Source organism: Bolinopsis microptera, chromosome 2 (genome assembly GCF_026151205.1).
Source record: "Bolinopsis microptera isolate Bmic1 chromosome 2, MBARI_Bmic_1.0, whole genome shotgun sequence".
NCBI lineage: Eukaryota > Metazoa > Ctenophora > Tentaculata > Lobata > Bolinopsidae > Bolinopsis > Bolinopsis microptera.
Window position 1 is genome coordinate 142,737 of NC_087073.1, and position 24,267 is coordinate 167,003.

The 24,267-nt window shown below is 37.3% G+C and overlaps 1 protein-coding gene across 4 annotated transcripts; it reads left to right on the forward strand.

Annotated features, from left to right (window-relative positions):
• Positions 1-4,958: 4,958 nt before the first annotated feature.
• LOC134826521 (uncharacterized) lies at positions 4,959-23,223 on the forward strand. 4 transcript variants are annotated; one of them, XM_063838909.1, is made up of 7 exons: positions 4,959-5,102; positions 5,630-5,748; positions 10,692-10,788; positions 19,465-19,585; positions 19,805-19,890; positions 20,116-20,194; positions 20,411-23,223. In XM_063838909.1, the coding sequence occupies exon 7, from the start codon at positions 20,432-20,434 to the stop codon at positions 22,070-22,072; it is 1,641 nt and encodes a 546-aa protein (XP_063694979.1). In that variant the 5' UTR covers positions 4,959-5,102; positions 5,630-5,748; positions 10,692-10,788; positions 19,465-19,585; positions 19,805-19,890; positions 20,116-20,194; positions 20,411-20,431; the 3' UTR covers positions 22,073-23,223. The 4 variants fall into 4 exon arrangements, with proteins under 4 accessions (XP_063694979.1, XP_063694980.1, XP_063694981.1 ...); XM_063838910.1 differs by having other exon boundaries at positions 4,970-5,102; positions 5,630-5,758; positions 10,707-10,788; XM_063838911.1 differs by lacking the exon at positions 5,630-5,748 and having other exon boundaries at positions 4,970-5,102.
• Positions 23,224-24,267: the final 1,044 nt, after the last annotated feature.

Below are 24,267 nucleotides of genomic sequence, written 5' to 3' on the forward strand. Positions count from 1 at the left end.
TGTTTTTCTTTCCATTGTCTTCACTTTGCAAGACACATTGGCTTTTATTTTTTACCGCACTCCATTTTATGCCTTGATCTCTTACTTACTTGGATCTGATTCTTTCTTGATTGATTATGTCACTGTACTAACCTTTATTATACCTACATGTACTGCTTCTTTTTAGTTTAGTGTGGTTTACAATAAAAGATGTTTTAATTTTGTCTTTGCCTTATGCTGAGTTATACTTTAGTTCACTTTTTACACTTTTGCTCACATCACTCACAGTCAGCCGCTCTGACATGGTTAACCACCTTCCTTGTGTTGTTGGTTAATCATATGAGCGGGATATAAATACCTCATTTCATTTCATTTCATTTCATTTCATTTCATTTCATTATGTAGAAATACGTAACGAGGCATAATTCATCTCGCTTGCATTATGTAGATATACGTAACGAGGCATAATTCATCTCGCTTGCATTATGTAGATACTAGTGTAACCCGTGCCTTCGGCCGGGACTTTACTGTCACAGTTGCAATGTAAAAGTATACAACCGCATTATATAATATTTGATATCACGCATAACGCTGTCTTATGAAAGTATGAAATCTCCCTACAGTTGAAACAAAGCGGCCGCAAATGTGAGCTCTAAGCTTATAGTATTACGTGGGGCTAAACTAATTACGGTACATGTTATCCTCCTCGTTCTCTCTCCCATCCATTTATGTCACATTTCTGGAACAAAATCATCAATTAAACCTCTTACCACCGGCCGATTTTTATAAAATTTGCTTATGGGCTTCGTCAGAGTTTTGTCAGCACTATACCGAAAAAAACCAGTCCCGTAACTATTACCGTTTTTTTTGTATAACCGTTCGGAAATTACACACACACAGACACACAGACACACAGACACACACACATTCTGGTGTTATCTTCTCCGCTTGATTTTGGAATTTAAGGAGTGATAGTTAATTATTATTTTGTTAATGATTTACTGGGCGGCGCTCAGCCTGTCATTCCGCCTGTTTATGAACATAATAGCCTGGGGTCCCCAGGTAAGTTAATGATGTGTGAGCGATACAGTACAGGTATTGTATTTTGTCAGATGCCATCGTGGAGTAGGTGGTCTCATGCATCTTTTCCCCTCGACATAATAGAAGGAACCTAGACATGCAACCTGCAATCCGAAGGTGATTGCAGTCGTTACGGAATACTATAAGCCATAAGGTCTTCATGCTTTTATAATTAAATGTTTAAATAATACATGACGATAACTTGTAACCCCCAGAAGTTTCCAGTATCGTCATGATATACTTACTGAGCTTAGTGTCACTTGGTCATGAGAAAAGCTGGGATCGACTGTAAAATAGTATAGAAATAAGTGCCCTTCGTAACATTTATTCCTCTCAATTGAAAAACGACGAAGGTGTAAAGTATGAAACAGCATGAATCGTGGTGTGAAGATTAGGTGCACTCCGGCCTTGTGTAAAATGATGCAGGAAAGGAGGTTTAAACATGAAGTAATATGAAGTAAAATGTACATAATATCGCAGTTCATAAAAGCATAAAAACAATTATAGAACGCTTCAGCACATAAGTTGCCGCAGGAAAAATGCGCTTCAGGTTTTCGTCATCTCCATCATTGAAGTCGACATCATCTGCATACTCAGTGTCAAGGGGAAGGCCTCGACTAGTGATGGGTGGATCTGGCCTGCCCATTGTAGTATGCGAGGATGGTTCGGAGTTCACAGATTGCACCTGCAAGTACAAGTGTAAACAGACACCCAGATAGTGCACCTGCAAGTACAAGTGTAAACAGACACCCAGATAGGCAGTCACCCTGAAAAGCGCCCAGCAGACTCAGAAACTGAGCTGATAGCGCTCCGTTAACATTGACTCTAAGAACTGTGTTAGAAAAGAGGAGTCTTACTAATGTCTAATATTATTATTCAAATATAAATAAATAAATAATTCTCTAATTAAATATAAAGGTGGCGGGTTACGGGCAATAATCGGTGTATTTATGTCTAATGTTCGTAGAATTGAGTAATATATAGTATAGTAGTATAGTAGTATATTGAGTAATATATAGTATAGTAGTATAGTAGTATATTGAGTAATATATAGTATAGTAGTATAGTAGTATATTGAGTAATATATAGTATAGTAGTATAGTAGTATATTGAGTAATATATAGTATAGTAGTATAGTAGTATATTGAGTAATATATAGAACACTGTATTATATTGAGTAATATATAGAACACTGTATTATATTGAGTAATATATAGTATAGTAGTATAGTAGTATATTGAGTAATATATAGTATAGTAGTATAGTAGTATATTGAGTAATATATAGTATAGTAGTATAGTAGTATATTGAGTAATATATAGTATAGTAGTATAGTAGTATATTGAGTAATATATAGTATAGTAGTATAGTAGTATATTAAGTAATATATAGTATAGTAGTATAGTAGTATATTGAGTAATATATAGTATAGTAGTATAGTAGTATATTGAGTAATATATAGTATAGAAGTATAGTAGTATATTGAGTAATATATAGAACACTGTATTATATTGAGTAATATATAGTATAGTAGTATAGTAGTATATTGAGTAATATATAGTATAGTAGTATAGTAGTATATTGAGTAATATATAGTATAGTAGTATAGTAGTATATTGAGTAATATATAGTATAGTAGTATAGTAGTATATTGAGTAATATATAGTATAGTAGTATAGTAGTATATTGAGTAATATATAGTATAGTAGTATAGTAGTATATTGAGTAATATATAGTATAGTAGTATAGTAGTATATTGAGTAATATATAGTATAGTAGTATAGTAGTATATTGAGTAATATATAGTATAGTAGTATAGTAGTATATTGAGTAATATATAGTATAGTAGTATAGTAGTATATTGAGTAATATATAGTATAGTAGTATAGTAGTATATTGAGTAATATATAGTATAGTAGTATAGTAGTATATTGAGTAATATATAGTATAGTAGTATAGTAGTATATTGAGTAATATATAGTATAGTAGTATAGTAGTATATTGAGTAATATATAGTATAGTAGTATAGTAGTATATTGAGTAATATATAGTATAGTAGTATAGTAGTATATTGAGTAATATATAGTATAGTAGTATAGTAGCATATTGAGTAATATATAGTATAGTAGTATAGTAGTATATTGAGTAATATATAGTATAGTAGTATAGTAGTATATTGAGTAATATATAGTATAGTAGTATAGTAGTATATTGAGTAATATATAGTATAGTAGTATAGTAGTATATTGAGTAATATATAGTATAGTAGTATAGTAGTATATTGAGTAATATATAGTATAGTAGTATAGTAGTATATTGAGTAATATATAGTATAGTAGTATAGTAGTATATTGAGTAATATATAGAACACTGTATTATATTGAGTAATATATAGAACACTGTATTATATTGAGTAATATATAGTATAGTAGTATAGTAGTATATTGAGTAATATATAGTATAGTAGTATAGTAGTATATTGAGTAATATATAGTATAGTAGTATAGTAGTATATTGAGTAATATATAGTATAGTAGTATAGTAGTATATTGAGTAATATATAGTATAGTAGTATAGTAGTATATTGAGTAATATATAGTATAGTAGTATAGTAGTATATTGAGTAATATATAGTATAGTAGTATAGTAGTATATTGAGTAATATATAGTATAGTAGTATAGTAGTATATTGAGTAATATATAGTATAGTAGTATAGTAGTATATTGAGTAATATATAGTATAGTAGTATAGTAGTATATTGAGTAATATATAGTATAGTAGTATAGTAGTATATTGAGTAATATATAGTATAGTAGTATAGTAGTATATTGAGTAATATATAGTATAGTAGTATAGTAGTATATTGAGTAATATATAGTATAGTAGTATAGTAGTATATTGAGTAATATATAGTATAGTAGTATAGTAGTATATTGAGTAATATATAGAACACTGTATTATATTGAGTAATAAGTGATGACTTGACAGGTATCACTCCACCACATTAAACATTCAGCAGTTACAAATAATAACGAACAAACTAACAAACAAGATAGACATAACTCTGCAGTCTGCAATACGGTGGTCTATATAATGAGCGTTGTCCGGCACGTTATCCAACGTTTATGGGAAGTCTAGCTTCCCTCATTCTAATTTGTCTCACGCAATAAACTTAAAGAGTTTCAGCAGCTTGCAGCAGCGTCATGTCACTTATACGTATAGGCGCAGTTTATATAATCAAGAGGCTTGCATATTATATCTCCGCCAAAAGCACACTCCCCAAATTGCGCGCATTGCTGTAACTTCTTTCAAACTTCATGAATCGAGGAAAATTATTTTGCTATGTATTCAGAGTCAATATATGCACTTATACAAATCACTTGGAATACTTTTGAAAGAGAATAACAAGCTCAAAAACGCTGCTGACGTATTTCTCCATAAAAAGCACAATAGCGTGAGAAGCTTTTGTCGAGGTGTCAGCAGCTTGCAGCAGCGTACGTCACTTATATACAACTCATTGCTCCAAATGATTTGTCAAGTTTTTGCTTTGTCACTACAAATCCTTAGATTGTCACAAAACCCCTAACTTTGTGACACAGTTTAATTGTATTATGCGATATGAGCAGCTCAGCTACACACCAACAATTACCTACAAATTACAGGGCTCAATTCCGGTCTGCTACAGGCTAATACTCGCCAGCTAGATAGGTGTTTAGTACTCTCAGCTCCGTGTAGGTAGGTAATATAATACCGCCGTGATCTAATGAAATGTCACGTTACACATCACGTTACCTTACCTGCTGACACTAAACTCGCTATTCTGAGCTGTCGGACGGGTCACGTGAAGTGCACGTGACGCATTTAATCATGTACTCTGGAATGCCAGTAATCTACATCCAAATCGTTGGTTGGTCAGCACGTTGTGACTTATTTCTTATTCTCGATCTCTTGTCTTTGTAAGCTCACACTAAACCTGGCCAGATTTGTTAGCTTGTTTTAATCGACGCATCTTTGTTGACGAGACACTTATACTTCTTGGCAGGTACGTGGAATATTTATAGTAAAGAGACTTTCTTAAGTTATAAAACTCAGCTAAATTCAGCTACTTACTACCCCGAGTTTAGCTAAATTCAGCTAAACTCGGGGTAGTTAGTACTGTTTCTTTTCTTTTCGTGTAAAAAAAAAACTTACTACATAATATAAATTACCAATACAATGCAGATGTTATATTAGTCTCAGTTGGGTTATTATGGCTGATACTGGAAAGTACCGTGATTTAATATAGATTTTCACCTGGCATAGCTGGGGCCTGGAGCACTAACAATTTACATCTCCAATAATAGGGACTTTACGCCCAGTAAAGTTATGTGTTTGTGGGCAATTTGGGGGCCTGGGACACTTACACTTTACATGTACAGCCGTTATAACTTCAAACGGGATCAATACAAATTTATACAATTAGTCGCAACCAGGCGACTCATAAACAATACTCCAATCCGGATTTTACATGTTATAAGTATAACTTCTGGTACACCTTTTTCAATAATTTTTGATTGAAAATGTTTTCAGTGACTGAGTTTCAAGAAACTTTGAAAAACGATTTTGAGAAGAAACCTGTTTCCTTATTCCTAACTAATCTATTTTGACCTTGTGAAGACTTCGTCCTACCCCAGGTTATCAAATATCAGGTTTGTGAATGTTTTACAAAACAACTTAATCTTTCTTTTATATTACTTTTTAATTAATAAATATGCTGATTAATTTAAGGGACATCTATTTCTAAGTAAGTGCCAATACCATTTAAGAATACGACTGCCAGCACGCTATTTTAAAGCGATAAGATACTCAGTATCTAGACAGCTCAAATCTCAATCTTTCTCCCACAATTATTGGTTCTTGATCAGCCACGTAGCCAGCAATAAGATTAAGGCAGGAACTTGGCGAAGCGCCAGATAACCCCATCCATATATATTCCTGTCCCGCATCAGGGTTCGCAGTTCCTCTTTAGAGTTTGTCACAACTTCCTTCAGTAACATAGACAAGTAGCTTTGTCTTGGTCGGCCTTGCTGTGCTCTACCATGCATAGGTTCCCATAAGACTAAATCACTAGCAAGTAGCTTAGGATGTCTGATGCAGTGTCCTGCCATTTTTAATCTCCTGCTTCGTAACCCTACTCGGCGTCAGTCAATTACATAATTGAATAACTGATGCCTTGGTAGGCTACCATACAAAGTTATATTGCTGACCTTGTTCTTCCATGAGATACCCAGCGCCATACGCAGCATCTTTGTGTATGTCCCGTCCAAACTTTTCTCTTGAGCCTTCGTCAGTTTCCAGGTTTCTGATCCGTAGAGCAGTACTGCATACTGATCACAAGCCGCTATGAACAATTTAATCTTAAAGCGATGGTTGTCATTTGGGCACCCGAAAAAAATTGCAAATTTTTAGAGTTAGCTTGTAGCCGATACAACATCCTACAAGTAGGTTAAATTTAGAATTCCGCCACCCCTCCCTGTAGCACGTAAATAGACCCGGAGTAACACGCACGCGAGAGCGGTATTACGAAATGAGGAGGCATCGATTTCACTGGAGTCGGGCCAACACATACTTCACAACACAATACTACGGCTGGAAGCGGTGAATAATAATTGCATTTCATTACTGTAAACAAGCATGCCAATACGGAACATTATATCAGAAATTTAAGAAAAAGAAATGTCAATACTTTTTTTTCAGGAAAAGTACATTTTCCTATTGTTCTGGTACTGTTATTGACAACGTAATTACTAATTTGATAATACAATGTAATATTACAATGTCTAGGGCAACGATTGCCCATCTTTCGACTTGAGCGAAACGTAGCCTGTGTAGGGTTCTCCGTTTTCATTCGGAAACTTTGCCCTGCTTTGGCTGACAACACATGCAGGCAAAATATACCTCACATTCCTATCGAAATCTCGACATGATAGCATATTGATAAAGGTTCTATATGCCATGAAGCGTAGTTCCTTTTGGTTCAACTTCTTCTTGAGAAACCTATCTCTTTTATCAGGGTCTGTAATGTTCATTGAATACATGTACCTACTGTAAACTAGTCCATCCTCACTGACGACAAGTTCTTTAAACATCCCAACCTGGCTGATGCACCGATGCTCTCCTCGATGCGCAGTAATGAAATGCGATTCGTTGCAGCAAACGTGCTCCTTCTCTGTGTCCATCAGCTTGCATTCCCCGCATGAACACCACTCTTCAACGGGACGATGAAGCCTGTCTTGATTTATGTTAGCGTACAGAGAGTTGTCAGACTCGGGTAGCTCCAGGTCCTCGTCACTTTCATATGCTGGAGGGTCGACCCATTCGTTATCACTTGGGTGATCTGAACCCGGCTGTAATTCTGGATAAAAATGTCGATAATCCTCTTCTGGCCATGCTGTAGGTACTTCTTACACGGTACCACATCAAAAGTACGGTAGATATTGTTAATGTTAACACGGCAAGTTGTATGTACAAAGAAAATACGGTAGATACTGTTAACCTTGAAGTTGACCCGATATTACATTGAAAAAGCACGAAAGAAAACAGTCCTGCTGTGAGAAAACTCGTAAACTAATACAGTAGTCACTACAATTGAAAAGCAAATGCCTAGTTTCTGATTTATCCGCCAAAAAATAGAAAGAAAACATAACGATGGTTTATGCCAATTATTACTGGAGAAATGAACAGAAAATCGTCTCTACAGTACACTCAGGTCAAAACCCGGAACAAAACAAACAACCACAACTGGAGATATGCGATGATTTAGTAATCTGTTTACACTGTTTATACACGTTAAGTGATTGCCCCCGGCCAGACATAACCTCTCCATGCCTCCTCATTGCGTGGCTTTGAAATCGATACGGAGCGCTCTAACTCGGTGTGTGAACTATTTTGGGACCTCTATGCTGGTGGGAATTGAGAAGCATGTTGTAACAGGGCGTATAAGCGGTCATGAACGTAAATTAAAATAAATCGATTTTAAATGATGACGATCGCTTTAAGGCTCTTTCAGGGTTTGAATTTCCAAATATCCTTCAGTCTATGTAGGGCACCCCATGCTTTTCCCTTTCTAACCCTTATCTCCCTATCTGTTCTATGTAACTTACATTGTAGGGCACCTCATGCTTTAGAGGTCGCTAGATCGATCCTCCATATTCAAATTTCAATGTCATAACCTTGGTCTTGCCTTTGAGCGTGCTAAATCAGTCGATCTTCGAGATTGTTCTTAAAGGGCCCCCGACAGTTGAAAACAGCTTGAATCGATGTATTTTCGGACGTTGATTCAGAATCACACCCCATGACATAGGGTTAAAATGCTCCCCTGCCAAGATATTGGCGAAAAACTGTCTTGATCACGTGATTAGATTAGATTGGGAACTGGGTTTTACTACCCCAGTTAATGTTTACTAAAAATAGATATTGAACAGCAATTTAAAATTGTAAATATACATGTATAAAGGCTGCACCAGCTGACTAAGAGTAATGAAACAGCGATCTCTGAACAAGATTCGCCTAAAACCAGATTAATCCCTTGAAAACTATACAGTTTTGTATAAGTGAAATAAAAAGGTTAGATCCTTCGACAAAAACTAAGCACACAGAAGACAAATACTCATAGAGCTAAACTTTTTGATTTGCTCACAACACGAAAAATATTTAGAAACTCATTTTTGCCTCTCAAGGCTACAAATCTTCCCTTCACGAATGAAGAGTTTTTTGTCCTTCTCAATACCAGCTCTTCTTTTTAGCTCTAGGACAAGTTCTTTACGCTGAGCTCTCTCTTCTGCTGTACGATCTGGAGCTAGGAACACCCTCTTAAATCTCTCTGTTCCGCACAGTTTACTCGACTTCTTCAGTATTTGTTGCACAATCGAAGAACTGGAAAAGGAAACTTTAACCGGTCTTGCAGCTGACGGTGATTTCTTGCCGATTCTACAAGCCTCAACTCGGGGTTTCTCTCCCAATGATTCCAATACTTCAGCGACTTTTGTATTGATCTCCTCATTGACCTCCTCGCATAGCCCAAAGACCATGATGTTCCTACCCAACTCCTCCTCCAAAGCAATTTGCTTGGCAACTGATTTAATGGATTCTGTAGAAATCGCAGCTGAGTTCTCGATACTACCGGATTTCACCACATCGCTAAAACTTTGTTTAACTGAACTGACTTCTTTCTGAACACCCTCAAAAAACTCAGTCTTGAGATGTTCGTTAAACTCTATCGCCTTAGAAAGTCCTTCTTTTGCAGATAATAGTTGCTCCTGTAGTTTTATAACTTGGTCCTGCAGCTGTATCATACCGGACTGATACTGACTAACGTGTACCCTCTGATTTATGATCATGTTATGCTGTCTCTCAATGAGCTGCATGGCTTGCAAAAACTTTGCCGCTAAATCCCCCTTGTTACCAATTTTGTTCACGCTCTCATGATTTAGTTCTTGAACACAATCGACTTTACACTGTTTCACGGTATCAAGTAGGAACTTTTGTCCATCGGTCTCTACTAAGTCAAATTTGAAACGTTCTGCTACTGTCGGCATATCGTTGATCAGTTATACACAGTGTATAGTATCCGTAAAACAAGCTGTAGCTGCGAGTATATGACCGTGCGTATAAGGAAGTTAGTCGAATTTCTCGTTCGGTTAGGGTTTCAGCATATGCTTTTGTTAGGGATTGGGTTAGGGTTAGGGTTGGGATCAGATAAGAGGGTTACTGTTAGGGTTTCGAATAGTCGTTCAGGGCCAGCTAGAGAACGGGTTGAAAAAGTCACGTGACAGTCGAGTGTAGAGTGATTAATCATCATCCTCTTGCCTTCGTTTAAGTGTAGCCATACGCTCGCTGCCGCCGCGATTCTACTCGGAGCAGGAACTGAGGAACTAGTTGGCCTTGTCCATGTCCTCAGAAATAAGTGGTATATCATCTGCAACGTCCACATCGGTGATGATCTTGGGCCCCACTCTTCTGCTTTTTTAACGTTCGAGAGTGAGTCCAAGTCGCTCCGCATCATCACCTATGGCTTGCCTCATACAGTAGTCGATGACTATTGCAAAAAGGTAAGGTGCTAAGGTTTCACCCTGTAACACACCTGCTAGTACCTCGAACAACAGTCTCTCCGTCTGGAGTTATATTAGGACTTTGGCCGTTGTCTTCTCGTACATAAGCCGTATAAGCTGTACGATTTTGACTGGAATGCCGTAAGCCTATAGAATCTTGAACATTTTCCCACGATGTACACTGTAGAAAGCCTTCTTAAAGTTTACAAATGTCAGAACAGCTGGCAGTTTCCGACTTTTTTTTTCAAAAAGCTAAGGCAAAATGCAGGATAACGTGGATAATGCAGGATAACGTGGAAATATTCTTAAATTTTCTCAAAATGTTTCCTTCTACGTCCCCTAGCTGTCCGGCCGGACTCGCCTGCCATGGCAGATTATCTTGGCTACGGGGCTGTTCTTGATTAGTTAATTACCTACTTAATATCAGTTAATTAATTCCTCGATTTATGTGAGGGACATCTGAGTTAGTACCATTTTAGAATACGACTGCCCGCGTCCTATTGTAAAGCTGTAAAATAAAAAACTCACGCGGAGAATTTCAGTGATAAGAAGTACAGGATCACAACAACTTATTCGAGCAACTACTTTCTAACTGGTATCTATCTTCTGAAGACTCTCTCCTCAACCCCAAGTTATCAGGTTTGTAAACGTTTTATAGAATTTAGACGACATAGTCTTCCTTCTCATATTATTTGTTTTAGATAAGACTCATTGTTGTGCCCTAATCGCTCCTTGTGCCCCACCCTGCTTAGTGCTGTGTTCGACCTTGGCTAACTGTGAGAAATTTCCGGGCATTGACCGTTTATTAGTGTATTTGTAGGCAGTTATCGTGTTCGTCGTATTGCTACTGTTAGTTCAATTGCTCTGAAAGGACAGACATTTTTTCAATTCCTAGAATTGAAGGATACTTCGAGAATTGTAGCATATACAGCGAGCTTTTTTCGTGTCCATAAAGAGTCATTGTATTGTTATATGTAGATATACGTAACGAGGCATAATTCATCTCGCTTGCATTATGTAGATATACGTAACGAGGCATAATTCATCTCGCTTGCATTATGTAGATATACGTAACGATCCATAATTCATCTCGCTTGCATTATGTAGATATACGTAACGAGGCATAATTCATCTCACTTGCATTATGTAGATATACGTAACGAGGCATAATTCATCTCGCTTGCATTATGTAGATATACGTAACGAGGCATAATTCATCTCGCTTGCATTATGTAGATATACGTAACGAGGCATAATTCATCTCGCTTGCATTATGTAGATATACGTAACGAGGCATAATTCATCTCGCTTGCATTATGTAGATATACGTAACGAGGCATAATTCATCTCGCTTGCATTATGTAGATATACGTAACGAGGCATAATTCATCTCGCTTGCATTATGTAGATATACGTAACCAGGCATAATTCATCTCGCTTGCATTATGTAGATATACGTAACGAGGCATAATTCATCTCGCTTGCATTATGTAGATATACGTAACGAGGCATAATTCATCTCGCTTGCATTATGTAGATATACGTAACCAGGCATAATTCATCTCGCTTGCATTATGTAGATATACGTAACGAGGCATAATTCATCTCGCTTGCATTATGTAGATATACGTAACGAGGCATAATTCATCTCGCTTGCATTATGTAGATATAGGTAACGAGGCATAATTCATCTCGCTTGCATTATGTAGATATACGTAACGAGGCATAATTCATCTCGCTTGCATTATGTAGATATACGTAACGAGGCATAATTCGATTTCTCTTGGAGAATTTCTCTTTAGACTCTTAACTTGCGAACAAATTGAAGCAGCAAACTTTAGGCTAGAAACTTTATTGAATTGAAATAATCATTCCACGTAACAACGTCTTCTTCAGTTCTGTAATAAAATTGTTAAACATGTGTAAAAATTAACGACGGAAAGAAATTTAAAATAACATTAAAACAAAAACAGAGAAATAAAATTTACGAAATATGACCCAAAAATGTAATTGCAAAAAATGTCAAAACAACAAAAAATACGACAAGAAGAAATGTAAGCTAATACAACTAAATACTGTACTACTCATGATACTAAACTAATTAGTAAACGTAAAACTGGTTGTTCAGAATTCACAGTTCATGTGTAAAAACTAATGATAAAATCAGCACTTAAGCAACGATAACTCGGTTGTCATGGTTACTATCCAAGATAGTCCTATCAATACAAAAATTACTAGTTAAACATCGACTAAATATTTGTACAAATAACTCAACTCAGAACGATCATTCATTTCAGGACTTAATCTCAATATATACATCGCTTCTACAATCTTTCTACGAACAGTTTTACTCTGTAAATCAAGTAACTTAAAAGATAAAACTGGGGTTCGGTTAGGATGTAGAGATGCGTAGTGCTGTCCAACCCCATTCTCTGGATGTGCTCTAGGATTCCTAGCAGCCTGTCTGTGCTCCATCAGACGAGCATGCAGGCTTCTCTCAGTTTCCCCACAGTATCTCTTACCACATAACTCGCAAGTAACTAAGTAAATAGCTCCTTTTGTTGAGCATGTTGTTCCTGTGAGTCTAGGGCAGATCTCACAATTGTTAGGGTTACCAAGGTCACAAGTCTTCTTATCCAGTGGACGAGAGCGGCAGAAGATGTCCTGTAACTTCTTACCAGGTGTAAAAATAACTCTGATGGGGAGTTTGTTAGATTTGATGTAGTTGCGAATCTTATTACAAACTGTTCCAGAGATGAATGGTAAGGTGAGTGGGACAGAGTCAGGTGTGGTTTGACGTCTTCTCCTAGTCCTCCTGTTCCTTGCGTTATGACTCAGAGGTTGGTGTCCATTTTTCTTTAAGAGATCATCAATGATCTTAACTGAATGATCGAGTTCCTGGGGTCCTGAGGAAGCAATGGTGGCATTACGGTAGAAGTTCTTCTTACACTCCTCCTTCACTGAGTCCGGGTGGTGTGACTTCTGGTGTAATGTTATCCCCTTGTTCTGGGTTTTCCTGTAGAATCTGTGGTGCACTTTTCCTTCCTCATCGATCCGGATTTCCGTACTCAGGAACGGGACAAAATCCGCAGGGGTAGACGGGAACTCGATCTCCCACTTGATTCTGTTATCGGGATCCTGGTCGGCTATGCGTTGTAACATATCCAGTGCTTCTTCTCTGGATTTGGCTAAGGAACCAGCATCATCTACATACCGTTTGTATAAGAACCGAACAGGGTTACTGATGTAATAACTGTCTAAATATATACTATTACGCTCGAATTTCCACATTCTAATAATCGCTACAGGAGGGGATGGTCTACAACCCATGAATAAACCTAAAAGTTGTTTATAAAGTCTCCCATTAAATGTAAAATAAGAATTCGTCAAAACTACTGTAAAGATACCTCTAATTTCTGATAAACTTAAACAATACGTACTTAACTTACTCCAATGTTCTTCTGCAAATTCAATAACTGTCTCAATACACTCATTGATATTCAAATTCGTATACAAAGCTGATACATCCGCTGTAAAGAACTGTAAACCTTTAAGTTCACTCTCTGGTAGCCTACAGAGGATGTCCAGGTGGCTGTAGATATCGTACATATGAGTAGGTACTTCTCTCAACAAAGGACTGATAATGTCGGTAACTAACCAAGCCAACTTCTCTGTAGGTGAGCCACAACACGATACGATTGGTCTAACTTTCATATCCTCCAAGTTGATACGAGAGTAGTCAGTATCAGGTGGGAACTTGTGTGTCTTCACCAGGGTGTACATAGTAGGTAATGTAGAGTACGAGCTAATAAATAAATCCTCAATACGTGAGTCTAATTCCATATGGTTACTGCAAATAGTCCGCCACAACCTATTACACTCTGATTCAATATCTGCACATTTCTTGTTAATTTGATTCTGATACGTTATAGGAGTAGGTCGTTGAACAGGTCTGCGTACTCCGTAACTCGAACGGGTGGGCTCTACCCATTCGTAGACTCCAGAAGTGCTCTTGTTCAGGTGTTCGATCGTTAGCGTCCGGTACGTATCAACACTAGTTTTGTCGTGACTAGTGTTGATACGTACCGGACGCTAACGATCGAACACCTGAACAAGAGCACTTCTGGAGTCTACGAATGGGTAGAGCCCACCCGTTCGAGTTACGGAGTACGCAGACCTGTTCAACGACCTACTCCTATAACGTATCAGAATCAAATTAACAAGAAATGTGCAGATATTGAATCAGAGTGTAATAGGTTGTGGCGGACTATTTGCAGTAACCATATGGAATTAGACTCACGTATTGAGGATTTATTTATTAGCTCGTACTCTACATTACCTACTATGTACACCCTGGTGAAGACACACAAGTTCCCACCTGATACTGACTACTCTCGTATCAACTTGGAGGATATGAAAGTTAGACCAATCGTATCGTGTTGTGGCTCACCTACAGAGAAGTTGGCTTGGTTAGTTACCGACATTATCAGTCCTTTGTTGAGAGAAGTACCTACTCATATGTACGATATCTACAGCCACCTGGACATCCTCTGTAGGCTACCAGAGAGTGAACTTAAAGGTTTACAGTTCTTTACAGCGGATGTATCAGCTTTGTATACGAATTTGAATATCAATGAGTGTATTGAGACAGTTATTGAATTTGCAGAAGAACATTGGAGTAAGTTAAGTACGTATTGTTTAAGTTTATCAGAAATTAGAGGTATCTTTACAGTAGTTTTGACGAATTCTTATTTTACATTTAATGGGAGACTTTATAAACAACTTTTAGGTTTATTCATGGGTTGTAGACCATCCCCTCCTGTAGCGATTATTAGAATGTGGAAATTCGAGCGTAATAGTATATATTTAGACAGTTATTACATCAGTAACCCTGTTCGGTTCTTATACAAACGGTATGTAGATGATGCTGGTTCCTTAGCCAAATCCAGAGAAGAAGCACTGGATATGTTACAACGCATAGCCGACCAGGATCCCGATAACAGAATCAAGTGGGAGATCGAGTTCCCGTCTACCCCTGCGGATTTTGTCCCGTTCCTGAGTACGGAAATCCGGATCGATGAGGAAGGAAAAGTGCACCACAGATTCTACAGGAAAACCCAGAACAAGGGGATAACATTACACCAGAAGTCACACCACCCGGACTCAGTGAAGGAGGAGTGTAAGAAGAACTTCTACCGTAATGCCACCATTGCTTCCTCAGGACCCCAGGAACTCGATCATTCAGTTAAGATCATTGATGATCTCTTAAAGAAAAATGGACACCAACCTCTGAGTCATAACGCAAGGAACAGGAGGACTAGGAGAAGACGTCAAACCACACCTGACTCTGTCCCACTCACCTTACCATTCATCTCTGGAACAGTTTGTAATAAGATTCGCAACTACATCAAATCTAACAAACTCCCCATCAGAGTTATTTTTACACCTGGTAAGAAGTTACAGGACATCTTCTGCCGCTCTCGTCCACTGGATAAGAAGACTTGTGACCTTGGTAACCCTAACAATTGTGAGATCTGCCCTAGACTCACAGGAACAACATGCTCAACAAAAGGAGCTATTTACTTAGTTACTTGCGAGTTATGTGGTAAGAGATACTGTGGGGAAACTGAGAGAAGCCTGCATGCTCGTCTGATGGAGCACAGACAGGCTGCTAGGAATCCTAGAGCACATCCAGAGAATGGGGTTGGACAGCACTACGCATCTCTACATCCTAACCGAACCCCAGTTTTATCTTTTAAGTTACTTGATTTACAGAGTAAAACTGTTCGTAGAAAGATTGTAGAAGCGATGTATATATTGAGATTAAGTCCTGAAATGAATGATCGTTCTGAGTTGAGTTATTTGTACAAATATTTAGTCGATGTTAATTAACTAGTAATTTTTGTATTGATAGGACTATCTTGGATAGTAACCATGACAACCGAGTTATCGTTGCTTAAGTGCTGATTTTATCATTAGTTTTTACACATGAACTGTGAATTCTGAACAACCAGTTTTACGTTTACTAATTAGTTTAGTATCATGAGTAGTACAGTATTTAGTTGTATTAGCTTACATTTCTTCTTGTCGTATTTTTTGTTGTTTTGACATTTTTTGCAATTACATTTTTGGGTCATATTTCGTAAATTTTATTTCTCTGTTTTTGTTTTAATGTTATTTTAAATTTCTTTCCGTCGTTAATTTTTACACATGTTTAACAATTTTATTACAGAACTGAAGAAGACGTTGTTACGTGGAATGATTATTTCAATTCAATAAAGTTTCTAGCCTAAAGTTTGCTGCTTCAATTTGTTCGCAAGTTAAGAGTCTAAAGAGAAATTCTCCAAGAGAAATCAAGTTCAAATGCGACTCATAAATATAGCCCCCTTGAACTATGAGGCATAATTCATCTCGCTTGCATTATGTAGATATACGTAACGAGGCATAATTCATCTCGCTTGCATTATGTAGATATACGTAACGAGGCATAATTCATCTCGCTTGCATTATGTAGATATACGTAACGAGGCATAATTCATCTCGCTTGCATTATGTAGATATACGTAACGAGGCATAATTCATCTCGCTTGCATTATGTAGATATACGTAACGAGGCATAATTCATCTCGCTTGCATTATGTAGATATACGTAACGAGGCATAATTCATCTCGCTTGCATTATGTAGATATACGTAACGAGGCATAATTCATCTCGCTTGCATTATGTAGATATACGTAACGAGGCATAATTCATCTCGCTTGCATTATGTAGATATACGTAACGAGGCATAATTCATCTCGCTTGCATTATGTAGATATACATAACGAGGCATAATTCATCTCGCTTGCATTATGTAGATATACGTAACGAGGCATAATTAACATTTAATATTTGTTGGGAGTTGCCATACCATTCTTGTCCAGAATTGGAGATTTCCAACGAAGTAAATGGCTACACCATGAATGTACATTGTATTATTATAGAACAACATTATACACTGTATATAAGCAAACATTGTAACTTAAAGTAAACTCTAATGCCATCTTGGGCACTGCAAAAGCACTCATTTCACAATTCTCTTCATATCAATATTTCACCTTTGTAGTGATGACGTAGGGGAGTGAGTTTCGCAATAATAATACTGACGGTTCGGTTGGTGTAATATCAGACGTAGAATACGTTATCTATTAAATGAGCTGCAGCAGATTAGCTACACGTGATACAGCTACTGACACAGCATCCACACAGGATTTAACAGCAGATTAGCTACACGTGATACAGCTACTGACACAGCATCTACACAGGATTTAACAGCAGATTAGCTACACGTGATACAGCTACTGACACAGTATCTACACAGGATTTAACAGCAGATTAGCTACACGTGATACAGTTACTGACACAGCATCTACACAGGATTTAACAGCAGATTAGCTACACGTGATACAGCTACTGACACAGCATCTACACAGGATTTAACAGCAGATTAGCTACACGTGATACAGCTACTGACACAGCATCTACACAGGATTTAACAGCAGATTAGCTACACGTGATACAGCTACTGACACAGCATCTACACAGGATTTAACAGCAGATTAGCTACACGTGATACAGCTACTGACACAGCATCTACACAGGATTTAACAGCAGATTAGCTACACGTGATACAGCTACTGACACAGCATCTACACAGGATTTAACAGCAGATTAGCTACACGTGATACAGCTACTGACACAGCATCTACACAGGATTTAACAGCAGATTAGCTACACGTGATACAGCTACTGACACAGCATCTACACAGGATTTAACAGCAGATTAGCTACACGTGATACAGCTACTGACACAGCATCTACACAGGATTTAACAGCAGATTAGCTACACGTGATACAGCTACTGACACAGCATCTACACAGGATTTAACAGCAGATTAGCTACACGTGATACAGCTACTGACACAGCATCTACACAGGATTTAACAGCAGATTAGCTACACGTGATACAGCTACTGACACAGCATCTACACAGGATTTAACAGCAGATTAGCTACACGTGATACAGCTACTGACACAGCATCTACACAGGATTTAACAGCAGATTAGCTACACGTGATACAGCTACTGACACAGCATCTACACAGGATTTAACAGCAGATTAGCTACACGTGATACAGCTACTGACACAGCATCTACACAGGATTTAACAGCAGATTAGCTACACGTGATACAGCTACTGACACAGCATCTACACAGGATTTAACAGCAGATTAGCTACACGTGATACAGCTACTGACACAGCATCTACACAGGATTTAACAGCAGATTAGCTACACGTGATACAGATACTGACACAGCATCTACACAGGATTTAACAGCAGATTAGCTACACGTGATACAGCTACTGACACAGCATCTACACAGGATTTAACAGCAGATTAGCTACACGTGATACAGCTACTGACACAGCATCTACACAGGATTTAACAGCAGATTAGCTACACGTGATACAGCTACTGACACAGCATCTACACAGGATTTAACAGTAGATTAGCTACACGTGCAGTGATACAGCTACTGACACAGCATCTACACAGGATTTAACAGCATTAACTCAGCTCAGGATGTACATAACAATCTGACTCACGCAAGATTTCAATTCATCATAATTGATAATAATAAACTCGTGGCCACGATCAGTTGTGAGAAAACATGATTAAAGATGACATAATTTTTAGTACTACTGCTATTTGTAGAACCCACATTCTAGCAGAGATTGCAGAGTAACATGATATCCTGAAACTCATTGCAGCGCACCACGTGACACCACGTGACAGTACCACGTGACACCACGTGACACCACGTGACAGTACCACGTGACCGGTGACTCATCCATTTCATTACATTACTCTACATCTATAATCTAATTATGTCGTGTGATCAACCCTCTGTTCTCTCTAGTCTGTAAACCCTTGTTTTTTCATTGTGTTCCTCTGATTTACCAACTTAATTATCCGCAGCGTCGATATTTATTTGGTAGGTGTTATCAAATATGTTGAGTCAAATTCTGAGTTAAAACGTCATGCAATATGTATAGTATATCCACCAGCGGGCTATATTTGCACCAGCAGGCCCTCGCAGCCCGCGAGTTAGAAGACCTGATATATCCCGGCCCGCTGTTACAGCCCGCTGATATAGCGGGAGCCCGCTATACCATCGGGCGATATAATAATATATGTATAAAATTAGAATCGATCTCCTTTTAATTAGATGTACACTTAATGGCTGATCATTATGTTCGCATACATTTACAGGCAGCAGTGTTGAAAACAGAATATATTGTTTGAAGACACGCTTCAGTACTGAGATATTCAATCTACTTCCTAACTGTGTAATCACTGCTAACTCCCGAGAGGAACCTAGTGCACACTTCAGGTTAATTCTTTGATTTACAACTCTTCATCCTCGTTGGCATTTTTAAAGCCTCTCTGTATTATTTTCAAAATTCTATTACACGAGTTATTCTCATATTTCGTTAAAACTGTTATTTAATGTTCGCATTTGTATTGCATGATATTCAATCACAAAATGATTAACCTGCTCATATCAGTGCTCGTATCAGTGCTCAGTGAGTAACAAGATGTTGTATTTTAGGTACCAGAATCCGGTCAGCGATCAAGCAGCGTATTCCAATTTCTTTCTAAATTAGAAATAGAACAACCTCGATCTTGAATATCAAGGTAAGAATATGTATGTTTACTAGCACTTGGCTGTTTTACAAGATCTTGAAGTTGATATTCCAATATAAGTCTTGAATCTAGACTAATAGTCATCCCTATTATACGGCTCCTCATTCTTCATCCTAAACAATAATTTAAAATAATCCAGATCACACATCAGTAGTCCAATCTTATCAAAAAATGAACTACATTGCTCGCAATAATTGACAGGATAATATATTTTAGGTACCAGAGTCCGGTCAGAGATTAAGCTGCGTTTCCGATATTTTCCTACTAAAGATCAACATTTATCTTCAATATTAAGGTAATAATATGTACGTAATACTCAACCACTCACAACTCCCCAGTCCTCTTAATCAAAATGAAACCCGTACTTTATCCTGAACACCTGGTGCCTCATCTCATTTACAAATTATGATTACTACATATAGCTTTAAAGTGTATTCTGTGTAAAATTATCTTTATCCCGGTTGTTGCGACAAGTAAAAATTTAAACTTATAACAGTTTAATTTATCTCAGAATATCTTGATTTGCTGAACAATGGACAACTATTTAAAGAACGGACAAGAAATATTCCTCAAGTTCTGCACCTCTGATGACAAACGACCCACTATGCTGCCAAGAGCTCCAGATCAGACGTATATAGACAGGTACCCGGAAAGTAGTGGTTTCAGAGACCAACGAAAACGTCAGTCTGATTATGAGGCCGAAGTTATGGTGTATAGGGCATTGGAGAAATTACCGGACGGTAAGATCGTCGTTCTTCATAACTTTGAATTCACGCACCACCAATATTGTTTGTGTGATCAGAGTCATTTGCGGGACAAAAAGACGTGCAAAGGGTGCAAGAACTCGTCGAATAAGGAAGGGGAATGTGATTTTTTAATTTTATGTCCAGGCTCCATTGTTATAATCGAAGTTAAGAACATGTCGCACATTGAAATCGATGATGTTGCGGTTGACAAGGAAGAGCACTTCCGAGCATTATCTGGTACGTTCAAAAAGTCAGTTGAGCAGAGAAAGAAGATAGAATATCTGATTCAATGTATAGACAAGGACACAACTATCTGTCAGTTCACTGCGTATCCTAATTTCAGTGAACAATTTAAAGGACAGTTCCAGGCTAGTGAAGATACAAAACTTCAGCTAAGCGATTCAGAATTATCAACAGTGATATTTCATGAGGACATTGTCGATGGTAACAAGATCAACGATAACAATAATAGGGAACCCATAACTGCAGGAACATCAATAGAAATCAGAGAAACCAGCCCTGAAGAAGAGCAAAATTATTTATCTCGGTTTTTTAGTTGTTTGAGGGGCTGCTTTCTCGGAGCCAGTGATACAGAAAGACAAATCTCCAGCGATGACATCTCATCAGACGAGGACTTATCAAGTTTTGGTTTTTGGTGGAATAACAACACAACAATAGCTCAAGATACAAGAATTAATCATGATGCCTTTCAGAAAGTTAGAAATATGTTACTTGCTATCTGGGCTACCGATAAAAACTGCGATAAATCGAAATGTAGTTTAGGAAACTGCATATCAAACATTGATGAACGGCTCAAATCAGGAAAATTTACATTTTTACCAAAAAAAGGGAAGAATTCTGTACAGAATCCTGGAGTTGTAACAGCTCCTGATGTTATCAGAAACTTCGTTAAAGTGGAGAACCTGACAGTAGAACAATATGAAGCGTTCGAATCAAGCGAGAATCTGTTGTGGATTAATGGACCCGCTGGAGCGGGGAAAAGTGTGATACTTTGCGGTCGAATAATCAAACTTGTACAACTTAATGAGGACAATAAAGTTGTGTTATTCAAATTCGGCGGTGATGGTAACAACTGTCAGCTTTATCAGCGTGCATTAAAGAATGCTGATGTAGAATATCAAGAGACCAGCATGTCTGACGTCACAGAACTAGTTACTCTAATATCAGAGAGTAAGTGTAAAGTTATCATTGTAGAGATAACACGTTATGATGTACAGAAGTTAATAGATACAATCAGTGCTGTGACCAACTGTCACATATTTATTGATGATATACAGGAGTTATTGTATATCAGCTCAACTGAGGAGTGTAGTGTACTGATGGACAAGTTGTTATCTTTAGAGTGCACTGTCATGGTTGCATGTGACATGGCACAGGGTTATTGGAATTTGAGTAAACAGAATTAATTGACAGACTAAGAATGATAAATGTCAAACTATCATCCACTCAGTTGGTACGTTTATCAATGAGCCTTAGAAACACATGTGATTTATCAGACATCTCATGTGTAATACGAGAACAATTAAGAGAATTATATTCAGAAATACCTGATGTATTAGATATGATTTTACCTACACAATTACCAGGACACTTCATACACGGTACATTACCTGTCATGCATGTGTTTAATGATTACAATGTTACTAGTATTATGCATGTATTTAATAATGAATTAGATAGATTGTGTGTTACGGATGGATTAAATTATTCTGATATAGGTATAGTAACTGATGTCACTAGTAGTGTAATGTCACTAGTTAAGGACAGTGTTGATAGGAGATGTGTTAACACTGATAGTAAGATTGCAGTGTGTCACAGTGGGCTAGTTATTCTGCTCAGTGGCCAGCTGTAATAGTACTGCACAGAGTGAAGGTACAGTGAGGAGGAGGACCTGACTCACTTTACTTAATGTTATCCAGAGCACGTGTTTACTGCTCTGTTGTTATATTCCCACGGGAGGGTGAACATTAGACGATACACCTCACATGTTACCTTTGTTACGTAAACTGAGTAGCTTTGCTCGTATTATACGGCATTAAATTTTATATTACTGTGTAATAACGTTGGTGGGTGACTAGTTCTATTTTTCAGAAACATGTATACACAAGCCTTTAATGTGTGGCTATTGATTTCATATGAAATAATTGACGATTTTCGAAATTTTGACCCAACCGGGATTCGAACTCGCAACCTCCGGGTTAAAGGCCCAAGACTATCAACCAATTACGCCACTGAGGCGACATTTGTACAAATATATTAAGCTAGCAATTATGACTTGCAAATAATTTCACCCACTAACCTAAGTATTACTATTATTTAATTGTGTTTCCTTTTTGATTTATTGCTAAATATTACAGTGTTTTGTATCGAAATGTTTCATACAATAATATAAATGCGCCAGAATGAACATAGTAATTATATTTTTCATTCGTGGTTTGGAAACATCAAAATTACCCCAAAATATGAAGAATGTCAAAAAGTAAAAACGGGACCACTAGTCTGCCTAATAAACTATTGACTATTGATATAATTCGTTTACAGTTATAATAGCAGAAAATAGAGTTTAATTTTGTAAACTATTAAGTGCAGAACATGAAACTGGTTCTGAGAATAGCAAAACATTTGTCCGGAAAACGTATCCATCCTATAAAACCGATAAAATTAATTCACAATTGTGCACTGAAAAAAAAACGTAGATCATAGATCGCGGCTCAACGTTGCGCATGACTGATGACTGGTGATTAAAACTTTCAACGAAAGCAAAGAGAACAGAACGCAACTAAATTGTCCGATTGTATGCGCGCGCGATTTCCAAAAAACTGCACGTGTCGCATTAAGTGCTATCAAATCATTCCATAGGCGCAGGTTATAAATATATCTCCACTGAAAGCACACTCCCTAATTGCGCGCATTGCAGTAGTTTCCTTCAAACTTCATGAATTGTGAATAGAGATCAAATCTTTTACAATGTATTCAGAATAAATATATCATTATCAATATGGCTATGCCTATGCGCTTATATAAATTACTTGGAATGCTTTTGAAATAAAATAAAAAGCTCAAAAACGCTGCTGTCTTAATGTCTTAATGTCTTATTTGGATGATTAATTACTCTTATAGTAATTACTGATACTCAAGTTCTAAGGAATGATATCAGAACAATATGGTTCAAGATTATACCATCCGAACTCGCTGACTGACTTTTAAGATATCATTATCTTGTAGCGCGATGCGCTACTGTGCCGCGCCGAGCTGAGATGAATTGACATCGTCAATTAATCATTATCCTGCTTGGTTCAAAGAGTTTCGAGAACGCTTGGGCTCAAAATATCATAGCGACATTGAGGCCACAGTCAGGCCCAATATTAAGGTTCAGGTACTGCGACTGAGTCATTTAGAAATATGACGCCACAGAATAAATTTATTTGTTCTGCTCATCACCAATACAATATAGTAATTATTATATTGAATAGTTGTGAAGAAGGCATTTGTATGGCTGACGGACAACTGGGAACCTGTCAATTTTACCTAGTTAACTAATTAACATGCAAGCTTGGTAAATCCAATCAGCTCCGACAACTAGGAACCAATCATTACATAT